General features: G+C 44.7%; 1 protein-coding gene across 1 annotated transcript; it reads left to right on the forward strand.

Annotated features, from left to right (window-relative positions):
• Positions 1-2,679: 2,679 nt before the first annotated feature.
• Positions 2,680-11,780, forward strand: pecam1a (platelet and endothelial cell adhesion molecule 1a). Its single transcript, XM_070982011.1, has 15 exons — positions 2,680-2,751; positions 2,866-2,889; positions 4,366-4,659; positions 5,406-5,699; positions 5,786-6,046; positions 6,192-6,473; positions 6,860-7,156; positions 7,232-7,513; positions 8,024-8,156; positions 8,297-8,364; positions 8,533-8,586; positions 8,986-9,075; positions 9,173-9,229; positions 9,818-9,840; positions 11,415-11,780. Exons 1-15 carry the CDS (start codon positions 2,700-2,702, stop codon positions 11,556-11,558), a joined length of 2,355 nt encoding a protein of 784 aa, XP_070838112.1. The 5' UTR covers positions 2,680-2,699; the 3' UTR covers positions 11,559-11,780.
• Positions 11,781-11,984: the final 204 nt, after the last annotated feature.

Raw genomic sequence — 11,984 nt, forward strand, 5'->3', positions numbered from 1 at the left:
CCATAATACAGCGTGCAGGAGAAGCCAGCGCCCAGAGCCTGTTTGGCAGTCTGAGAGAAATGCTTCAAGTATAGAGCTCAGGGTGAAGACATCATTCACACCACCGCCCTGGACCCGCTGAGAACTGACGGTGTCAGTGCTGCTACCATGGCCACCATCAATCACTCCCTTCAGTGCAACACCCTCTTTACATTTCTTAAAAAACAGTAAACACCTGCAGGTGCTGTCCTCCGCCAAACCCGTCCAGCAGGATTAGTGCGTTAGAGGTGAGCTGCATTTTGAAGGAGGAGACCGAATGTCAAAATAACTGCAGGTCATAATGTCAAGCTCTAAGTTATTAAGTCTGTCCAGCCCTAACAGCCAAACCAGCCTCAAAGCTCTGTTGCACCTCTGAGAGGGTGGCAGGTCATGGGGAACTTAGCATGTGTTAGCATATGTTCTTATGTCTTCACCCTGCGTCTCTGGAGACAGCACACAAGTAGGGTGTGAGCATTTGTGAATGCGTGATGACTGTCATGACGGAGCTTTTGAAAATCTGCTTATTGAGTGTGTGTGTGGCTGATGTGACTCCAGTTTAACCACTGCTAATTCAGTGAAAGTGAGGAGGTGAGCAGATCACGGCTACGCAGAGCCATCCTTGGCAGTGAGCTCAGTTATGAGGGGCTGCAAAGGTTCGGCTTTTCCGTTACGGGCTATTTATAGAATGACTCTAAAAACTATCAGCCATATCTGACACTGTCAAAGACCACTGACACACTAGTGAAAGATACAGACCTATTGGTGCCTACATGGTCCGCATCCCAATACTGACCAGCACACACAACCTTCAAAGTGGACTGTGTAGCCGGGTATATATTTCTGCAGTTGCAGCGTACACTAATAAAGACCTACCTGATGATCTGCTATGAGAGGAGCTGAGTGTGAATGGAAACAACTGTGCCTTGTTGGATGAAGATGGGAAGCTAGCATGTTAGCTTACTTAGAATGAACATCCACCCTCTAAACCACCCATGCATCAAATTTTGGAGCAGCGCCTCACTGTATGCACTCATAGTTTTTAAATACTGAGTGAACTCCCATGGACCTTTTTCCAAATGTCACCTTCCTCACTTATCATAACACTTTCATCATCAGCAGGGATAACGAGTCTGTGGAACTTCTCGTGTGCTGCTAAACAACACAGGCATTAGGAAACAGCCTGGGCTGACTCATTACTGATGCGGGTACCATTCATGGTCATCAAGGACAGCTGAAACATCACGGTGGTCTCCCGTCAAGGCCACCTCTCTATCAGCCAGAAGATAAAATGCTCATCCATACAGCCTGAAAACATTTGCTGTTTGTGAAACGTGGCACAGATGAAAGCGACTGGGCGCATGATGCAGAAAAAAACCTGCAGAGCAGGCCGTGTGGGTTTTCAAGCACCCTTTTCCTGCTAGTCTTCAGCAGCTCTTAGTGGTCATAGTTAAGGACTGCAAGGTGCTGCAGCACCGCGTACATGCACACATCTGGTATTTGAATACAAATGAAATTTCTTCTCCGCATTGAAATGTTTGCACAGTTGTGTATTCATTACAAAAACTCAAACAAAAGTGTGTGATAATGGCATTGTACACACTGCCTGTGATACTGTGGGAAATAGACTGTGTGGAGTAGAGCGACTGCTCCCCAGAGGACTCCCATAACCCGAGGCTTTTTATTTGATGGGGAGCACATCTATGACATCTACAGTATTTGTATAAGATTAATCTACACCTGTCCAACAATAACACCTGCCTACACAAGTCTAATTTCTCTTCAGTTGGATTGTAGATGAACTGAAGGATTGATATCTCAAACTGCAGCATCATGATTTAACCCGTCATTCCCTTATGTTGTGTATTTCTCCCCAGATTGTCCCAACACGTGACCATATATAAATCATCACCGCACGCTCTGCAGTTAAAGCCTGGCAGTTTCTAAGATCTTATTTTGTATCTTATAAATGATTCAGTGCCTCCATCATAGTTTCATCTCACGCTTTTAACAAGAGGGTACTGAGCACTGGAGCAGGAGGGGGTTCTGGGCTGTGAGGTGAACGGTGGTGCTGTCAGAACGCTGCATGTTTTGATTATGCTTATACTAAATATGTTTAATTAGAGATTGGAGCATGGCTCAGTGGCAATTCCCTGCAGTCCAGTAAAGAAACAGCAGGTGACATAAGCAATTTCGGAGGTGAGACTGTGGGCTAAGCAAAGTAGAATGAGGTTAGCCACAGTCTGGTCTCTAATATCACCAGATGTAGACACAGAACATGCAGCTCTAAATGATTGTCATTCATATTTAGCTGTTGAATTATGTAAGAAACAGCCTTCATGTTGAGGGAGAACTCGGGAGGTCTGCGAGGTCAGAAGGTTTCTTCTGAGTCTCGTTGACATTATTGGTGGAATTCCTCTTCTCTCACTCACTAATGAGAACATAGCGAATGGTAGATTCCTGAGGAAGTAACAGCTATTTCCTGGTCGGGCCAGCAGCACAAGGAGTGTGTATGATAAGACGAAGAACACCCCCGCACCGCCACCCGTCAGAGTTTGTCCTCCATACTCTCCACCTCTCCCTTCCTATGTCCCTCCCATGTCCTTCTGACTGCCCCTCTGTCCTCCTCATCCCTCGGTTTTTTAATATTATAATCTTACAGCGGTGAGCCGCCATCACTCAGGATGGACTCCAGACCCCCCCACCTGCTGCTGCTTCTCACCAGCCTCTTACACTGTAAGGACCCACCGTTGTGCTGCTTCAAGGATAAAGGATGTTCCTTCAGTTAAACCTAATTTCATGATTTTTACTGTTTCTTCTTCCCTTTTCTCTGCTTTTCTCCAAATACAGGCCAGTATGCCAGAGGACAGTCATGTAAGTATAGCTACATTACACCATATGGATTTGACTCCTGTTTAATAATTGGTCCGGGGGGGTGTAGTTTCTCCAGTGATGAGACAGTTTCAGGTTATCCAGTCCTTGCTGTATTAGACAGTCAAGCTATTTTTTCCTCAGTTATTTTTTGCAGGGAACAGGCATTGTATCGTGCACTCCTGGCCTCCTTGATAGTTTCAAGTCTTTGGTGAGATTCATTGAAGCTATTTTTAGTTGTCACAGGTGAGACTGAGTGATCTTTCAAATCAGAGTTTGAATGAACATCCCAAATTTTGAGCAGCTTTCAAACAACATGAATTTGAATTAAAATGCTCGTTTCTTCTTGTTTTCTTCCTGCGCTCTTGGCTAGGTGGCTATAGAAAACAATAATGGACATTTTTTGGAAACACACCTCTTGTGAAGAGTTAAATGAAGCCATTGACACCATCAGCCATGCCTCAGTATGAGACTACAGCCAGCAGCTGCTTAGCTTAGCTTAGCACAAAGACTGGAAGGAGAGGGAAAGTTAGCAAAATCTGCCGACGAGCACCTCTGAAGCTCACTAATTAACCTGAAGGCTTGTTGTCAGCGTGATTTTGCCAGTAAACAGAGGAAACGCAAGAAAGATACAGCTCCAGGTCAAGGAATAGTCTGACACATAACATCTGCAAAAATGTTTTATACACATCAATTTTTGTATAAATTGAACAAAAGAGATCTGAAGCATTAGTGAGGTTTAGATGTGCTTACAAACAGATCCAGTCCAGCTGTTTACCACTGTTTCCAGTCTTTATTCTGAGCTAAGCAGCTGCTGGCCGAAGCTTCATATTTAATATACAGCCATAAGAACAGTGTCAATCTTCTCATCTAACTCTCAGCAGGAAAACAAATAAGCTTATGTCCGAAAATGGCTTAAGATCTGCTTAACTCAAGGTCCACTGCTTTTTTCCAGAGCTTTGACAGCTTTGTGACTAGTAGATGGACCTTGAGTTAAGATTATTCTGTCAGACTACTATTATCAAGGTCAAGAATGAACTTTCTCACTTTACATATGTGCTATTTCCCCAGAGGCTGAGTCAGCTCAGTCATTCACAGCCGCAGTCGCCCTCACTGAGCCCAAACTAACAGCAGTGCTTTGAGGATCTGGACTAAGTGATTGTTTGGTAGCTGTTGAGGCGGGTTACGCTGTGCTGTTGTTGCTGCAGCAGAGCACAAGTTGGGATAAATCAACACAGCTCTCCCAGAGGGGCAGAGAGGGTCAGACGCTGTTTGTTGAGGCTTTTTCCTTCCTTCAGCAGCTCCTGCTTACTCTGCAGTAGATGGTGGCCAGGGAGTGCCTTCCTTCAGTCTTCACCTTTATTGTGGAGAGAATAATACACCCAGACTGTTGTTACTGGCTCACTCCCTGATGTTGGTCTTACACAAATGAGACATGCACCCCTACTGACATTATTTCTTTCTAATGCATATATACAGCATTCATTATAGATACCGTCGGCCTTGCGATCCTGCCCAGCAACACAGTTCAGAGCGGGACACCGGTGACATTGCGCTGCCAGGTCAGCGTCAGTCATGACAACATCCCTCACCTGACACATACTTTCCAGCTCACACAGGACGACGTCCCCATCCACTCGTCCACCACCACAAAAGACTTAGTCGAGTATGAACTCAGCCCAGCCAGAGCAGCAGACTCTGGGACTTATGAATGTCGGGTCACAGTGAAGGACAGGAGCAGAGCCAGCGTCCCCCAAAAACTCAGAGTCACAGGTAAAGCTGGAGATGGCTTATTGATGCATTTCTCAAACCAGGGTTTATTAGCTTTCAGCTGGTTGGGTTTGTTATTGTTTTGTCTCCCAAGGATAGTATAATGCACTGTAGTATAGCGTGAAAAATAATGTAATAATAAACCTGAAATTCTTCCATATCTCAGCACAGTTGTGGGGAGAAAAGTCAATATAAACTAGTTGGACAGAACAAGTGGTATTTTGTTTTCCAATTGATGAATTATTCACACTACTGCCAACCATTTTCCACAGCATGACAGAAGATTTCAGACTGATTTCCAGCCATCTAAAGGAGAAATAACCATTTCACACACCTAAAACTTTCTGGAGTTAAATATCAATCACAGTGAACATTCTGGCTGTGTTGTTTTTTTTCGAAAAGTAGTGCCACAAAAACAAAAATCCTTGAATTTTTAAAATACTTCCTTGGCGTTGCGCTCAAGCAATCTTCAGCATTTGATAAAGAGCTGCTGTAGACGCACTGTAAATGCTGTAAAAATAACAATTTTTTTTTTGATAGTTTTGTATTTATCAGAATTTGCTGCTGCTGACGTTTACATTTTTTGACGTTATAATGCTAAAATGTTTTCCCACAGCATAACAACCCGCTCTTTTGACTTGATATATTCCTCATACTGCTTTAGCTCATATATGCATGCTATTACAGTATATCTGAAGGATAACAGTATGTAAAGTAAGGGCCGTCCTGTTGGGTTTTTCTCTCCTCAGGCCTGCAGACCCCCGTTCTGTATTTGAATAAGACGATGCCCTATGAGGGTGAGGAGTTCATAGCCACCTGCAGTGCTCCAGAGGAGAAAGGCTCCCTCATCTTCCGGTTTTACGAGAAGAGGAGCGGAGAGTCTCAGAGGATAAAGCAGCTGGCGCCCACTGGGAACTCCTCAGAGACCACACTGGCCCTGAGATCGGTTGGAGACAGCTTCCTGTACTGCGACTATGAGATCAATTTGGTTTCTGGGCCCAGGCGCTCCAACCACAGCCAGGAGATTCCAGTGATAGTCCGAGGTGAGCGGATCAAAAGCTGTTATGTCACCATGAAAAGATCTGATTGCTCGAAGAACTGACATGTGATTGATTATTCTGTTTTGCAGGACTCTACATTTCCCCGGTTATGAATGTGCTGCCCTCATCAGATGTCTTTGAGGGTGACATAATGGAGGTGGTCTGTAAAGTGGTGAGTCCGCCCAAGAGCGTTGAAGTGTTCCTGACCAAAGACAAGAGGATCCTCAAGCAAGCCCCAATCAGCCTGAGTCATCAATTCACTGCAAAAGAAGGCGACTCTGGGAAGCTCGTGTGTAAGGCAGAGTGGGGCAATGTGCAGCAAGAAAACTACCAAGTAATCACAGTCAGAGGCAAGAACTGGACATCCTCTTTGTAATGACATGTCTCATATGACATAAAGTCCCCTTTTATCTGAGGCTTTTCTCTTCTCAGTTAGAAAATATGCCACATATACATTAAAGAATGTTTGATTTCTTTGTGATCCCACTCCAACAGAGCTGTTTTCAAAGCCACGCCTGACCGTGGAGCCCATAGACATATTTGAGGGAGATCGCTTCAAGCTGACCTGCTCCGTATCTGTTTACGTTCCTGAGAGGATCAACAATGACACCATGCGGTTCTCCATCTACAAAGATGACCTTGAACTCACCAGTGCAGAGACATACATGACTGTGGCGCACCCTGCTAAAAATGGCAACTACACCTGCAAAGCACAGGCTGCTTCTCTGTCACGCAGTTTTGTAAAAGAAAGCCAAACAGTTGTTGTTAAAGCAAAAGGTGAGCCATCAAATGCATGAAATTACAATGGATCGGATGTTTCTAAGCAATACTTGCTTTGTTAGGGAAGGCATTGTCTGTCAGTCAGTCAGTCAGTCAGTCAGTCAGTCAGTCCACCACTTTGATCCAGGCTGAAACATCTAATGTACTGTACTTAAAGCCAAGTAGCAGATGTTGCCATGCTGGCACACTAAGCAAAGATGGTGTATGTGGTAAACATTATACCCACCTCACATCAACATGTCAGTATTGTCACTGAGAGCATGTTAGCATCCCAACATTAGCATATAGCTCTGAGAGCGGCTAGCATGCCTGCAGACTCTTAGTCTTGTTCGTCTGTGTCTTGTTCTGTTGCACTGACTAACTGTTAACCATCTTATCCCCAGTTCCTGTTTCAAAACCTGTGCTGAGTGTGGTCGGGGGTACGCTGGTGTTGGGGAAGCGCTTCCAGCTGCTCTGTCACAGTGACAGTGGCACTCTGCCCATTCTCTACACCCTATACGGGCCCAACAGGCTGCTTGACACCAGGACAGTGAGAAAGCCGTGGGAAGAGGCCGTCTTTAACTCCTCAGCTATCTACAGGAGTTCGGACTTAAACAACTTTCTTTGCCACGCCAGAAACAGTCAACACAGAACAAATGTGACAGAATCAGGGCAGCTGCTACGTTCGACCAACATCATTGGTGAGATGCTGGAATGACGACAATGCATTCAAAGAAATCCATGATCACGTGGTCTAACATGCATTTTCCATGCAGAGCCTGTGTCAAAACCCGTGTTGAGCGTGCGCCATAGCATGGGGGACGTCTCTGAGGGGCAGGACGTGACTCTCGTGTGCTCTGTTCAGAGAGGCACTCTTCCCATCAGCTTCACCTGGTACCACACTCAGACAGGGGAAGCTCTCACTTCACAGACCTCCAGGAAACTGGAAGCATCCCACAGGATCAACAATGTCAGAGGAGAGCACCAAGGAAAATACTACTGTGTGTGCACCAACGCCGCCAACGAAACCCAGCAAAGTCACACCATCACCATCACAGGTGTGTGTGATCTTCAGTGAATGGTGGTGATGAGGGTTGTGGGCATGTGCTCTTTGTGAGGACCAGTCAGAGTGTTTTTGAGAGTTGGGAGGTTTTCGCAAAATATAATGGATTTCATAAGGACATTGTCACATTGTGCTGTTGTTGTAAAAGTGGTACACCACAAGGGTACACAGTTTTTTGACTCAGCGTTTATTAGAATACTTACAGACCAAGTACAGAATGTAAAGAATTGAGCCACACTGAGTGGGAAGTGGGAAGACCCTGAGGCAGGTTTTACAGAAACATTATAATTAAATAATATAATAAATACTTGGGACATTTAAAGTCAGTACTGGAATTTGCATTCATTCACATTTTTGGCATCCAGCTAACGCTCATCTCTGCAGTGAGCACAGGTGCAGAATAAACTTTAGCAAGGAGCTTGTGTGAGACAATTCTGGTTTGTGTGTTTATGATTAAACGATAATATAATTCACACCCGGCTGTATATTTGATCCTGTTCTACAGTTAAGATGGCTGGCTGGAAGAAAGGTCTTATCGCCTTCTTCTGCATCCTGCTCATACTGGCATTGATCCTTGTTGTCATCTTTAAAAGACGCCTCCTTAGATTTAAGAGGAAAACAACTGGCGAGCTGTCAGTGTAAGAAACGTTTCTCATGCTCTTATCAAAAGTCAGTGTGTTTGAAGGTGATGTGAGTTACGGGAGTTGGCAGTGTGGCGACGCCCGTGCGGCTTCCTGTTTTAAAAAGCTGATTGTGTTTTGTGTCCACCTCGTCTTAGGAAGTCAGCCAACACCAAAGTCGAGCGGCTGAGCCTCACCCAGTCAGAGGTCAATGAGGCTGCCAATGGTAAAGTCTATAATACTGATACACAGACTGAGCTGCAAATTGTACTCAGGGGCGAAATGTGCTTTAGTAAACTAATTCAGAAGTGTTGACTTGTAAATTTGAAAGCATTAAAGCAGTGGTGCAGATTGTATCGATTCAACCACTGAGGCTATTTCTGTCTCTGTGCAGTCACTCCAGGCATGATGGGAAAGAGTGTTTGGAGCGAACACGTATCAGGCTCTGGTGAGTACACTGTATGAGCTTTATTCAGTTTTTTTAGAAAATAATGAGGCTTGTGTTATTCTGCATTTTTCTTACTGTCCACAAATCCCATGAAAAGACCAAAACCAACATTATCTTAGTCTGTCTCTCCCTGTCCTGTCTGTCATCTTCCACCCTGAGCCCACTGGCTCCTCCTGAAGATGTAAACTAAAGAGCTTAAAGAATATTGTTCCATTTGTCATAAAGGTTCAGTCATTTCCTGTGACAGCTGGTCATTGCAGCTTTTAGAAAAAGTGGCTCAAGCAGGCGTAAATGCCAGCCGTAGTCTTTAAATATTCCTTCATTTGGCTGTTATACTGTCTGATTTGAAATTGAATGAAGTTTAACTTTGTTCATGCTTGCTGCTGTCTTGAATGGCAGAGTCTGATGACCAGAACAGTGTGATCTCTCCAGAGAAGGCAGAACCTCAGTACACAGAGGTGCAGACCAGACAGGCAGATCCTAACAGAGGTGAGACTGCCTCTGAATCTGTATATTTTTAGTGTACAATGATAGCGCCAATGTCTTAAAAACACAATCTAAAATGAGTCTGCATTTGTTGTGACAGCTCCGGTGAAAAAGGGCACGGACACGGTGTACAGCGAAGTGCGGAACTCCAAGCAAGGTACGACTAACATCCTGCTCCTCGTTCAAATCCCACTTATTTTACGTGGCGAAAGAAATCAGGCCACGAAACAAAAAGCGCCAGGAAACAGGATCAGCTCAGACTGTAAACATTTGCATTGTTAGTGGAAGAATGTCCCATTAAAACAGAGGGCCCAGTCTCCAGGTGTCCACTTCCTGCTTTCGTCAAAGAGAACTTCCTGTTCTAACAATCAGAGCCAAACAGCGTGTACATCCGTTAAGACTAACTGAGTAACGCTCTCCATTGTTTGATACTCACGAGGGAAACTCTCGTCCATTGTTCCGTCATTGGCTCCTAATAGCTCCTAACAGCTTACATGGCAGCTGCATTCACAGCAATGATGCAGCAGAAGTAAAGGAAAACGCAATATGAGGCTATAAGAGACTTGTAGATAAAGCCTGTATTAGCATGTACATATTAGTGTGACTGTGTGCAGCGTGATAAGCTCCCGGTTTCCTGGGACTTGGCATCTTGCTCGTGGAAGTGTTGATGACTATACCAGCCCTCCTTTAATCCTCCGACTCCTCTTTTGTTTCCTGAGCTTGTCCTCTCGCTTTGTTTTTGCAGGTGTTCCAGAGCAGGCGGATGGTGTAAGTGAAAACACACACATCACGCTTACAGCGCATGCACATGGCACACACTCATGAATCTGTTGTGTCTTTGCTCAGAGAGACCTCTCACCGACAGACACAGTGCAATAAGCGGAAACCCTGTGGAGTCAGTTTTTAGTGTTTGTAGACAGGTAACTGAAGTATTAACACTTTGTTTCACTGGTTCATGAATTTGTGATAATTGCGTAGGAAGTGTCCCAGAAAGAACTGTGCAATTTGGCACCGGTTATGCTCTATTGTTGAATTTCAACTAATTAATTCCAGTTAATTAACCTAGAATCTGTTCGTCACTACACAGCAGGTCAGCTAAACATGCAAAATGTGTCTACACAAATGAGTCCAAAGGGACACTTACAGTTCAGCACCATATATGAGGAATAAACTTTCCTCTAATAGATTGCTATACTTTATTTTATTTGGGTTTCAAGGATATTACTGTGGTGATCAACATCTGCTGGACTGACTCAGCTAACTGAAATAACAGTCTCTTAACTTTTAGCCACGCTAGCACCATTTCTTGAGGGAAGGCAGTGCTGGTCGGTCAGTCCTCCACTGAATTATTTTAGCAACTTTCAGATGGATTGCAGTGAAATTCAAGGTAGCAAGAAGGTTGCCGGTTCGATCCCCGGGTCAGGCATGTGAAGCTTGCATGTTCTTCCCGTGCATGCGTGGGTTCCCTCCAGGTACTCCGGCTTCCTCCCACAGACCAAAAACATGCTCATTAGGTTAATTGATGACTCTAAATTGTCCGTAGGTGTGAGTGTGAGTGTGAATGGTTGTTTGTCCTTGCATGTGGCCCTGCAATCGGCTGGCGACCGGCTCAGGGTGTACCCTGCCTCTCGCCCATTGTAGCTGGGATAGGCTCCAGCCCCCCCGCAACCCCCAAAGGGATAGGCGGTATAGATAATGGATGGATGGATCTCTTAAGTGTTCATTTCTTCATCAAGTCAGATTTAAATCTGTGACTAAATTCCCATAAACTTCCACTGTAGCCTTGTGTTTACTGCTAGTTAGCAAATATTAGCATGCTAACACGCTTAAGTACTCTAGTGACGATGGTAAACATTATACCTGCGAAACATCAGCCTGCCTGCATTGTCTTTCTGAGCATGTTAGCGTGCTGATGTTAGCATTTAGCTCAACACAGCCTCACAGAGCTGCTAGCACGGCTCAAGACTTCAGTTTCAGTATATTTTGCGGCAGTTATGCTGTTTTTTCCACAAAACTTTTCAAAATGATGAGAAACGCTTCAGGAATGAACGGACAAAACAAAAGATAAAATAAAGTGCTGCCTAACTCTGTGAGTCATTACATATTTTGCCTTGTCTCTCTTCACCTCTGAAACGGTAACTCTTCTTGTTTCTCTGCATAGTCTCACTTCTTTGTTGATTTCTGTTCAAGATGAGTGAGCTGCAGCCATGGCATGAATCACAGAAAGCTAATTACAAGCAGTCGATCCGTCGTGCTGATCGATTCGGCCATGAGTGTCATGCGGCGATCTCTTTCTTCACACATGCGTCATATTCCTTCTTTGTTCTGTCACTTCTCTGCAGGGGTCAGTGGAGTACGCACAGCTGAATCATGATGCGGATCACCACGGTGACCATGGTAACCATGGTCACCACAGTGCACAGGATGACCACATAGACGAGATTGACAGCAGCGTTGACAACAACACCGCTGACCATGGGGAGTGAAAACGTGATCCAATGCCGGACTGTTAAGTGACCAACAAGAATATTTATTCCCTTATTTATCCGCCTGTAAATGCAGCTGGAGTCCTTTGTGCTGAAAGACCTTAAACAGCCCTAAACATCTATATACTTTTTGTACTTTTGTAACACTTGGCGAGAAACATCCCGCACTGTCACTTCACATGCTTTGCCTATGAAGGGCAAATAAAATGTTTTTGTTAAGCGAAGTGTTTCTCTTTCCTTCATTGGTTGTTTTCTTGCCAAACCACAGAGAGAGGATGTGTGTCGTGACCCTAAAGGAAGAGACGTTCAAGTGTGTATCCTTCCACTGGTGGCAGCGGTGACAGAATCTGAATAGGAAGAGCTTTGAAGTGAGCGCAGCAGTGATGCTGCCTGTTTAGTGACGAGGCTGGGAGTGCGTTCATCAGC

Source organism: Chaetodon trifascialis, chromosome 15, assembly GCF_039877785.1.
Source record: "Chaetodon trifascialis isolate fChaTrf1 chromosome 15, fChaTrf1.hap1, whole genome shotgun sequence".
NCBI lineage: Eukaryota > Metazoa > Chordata > Actinopteri > Chaetodontiformes > Chaetodontidae > Chaetodon > Chaetodon trifascialis.

Coding starts and splice junctions, on each gene's coding strand:
- pecam1a (XM_070982011.1), top strand. CDS start 2,700: ATGGACTCCAGACCCCCCCACCTGCTGCTGCTTCTCACCAGCCTCTTA. Junction 4,660..5,405: donor CCAAAAACTCAGAGTCACAG/GTAAAGCTGGAG, acceptor TTCTCTCCTCAG/GCCTGCAGACCCCCGTTCTG. Junction 7,157..7,231: donor ACGTTCGACCAACATCATTG/GTGAGATGCTGG, acceptor TTTTCCATGCAG/AGCCTGTGTCAAAACCCGTG.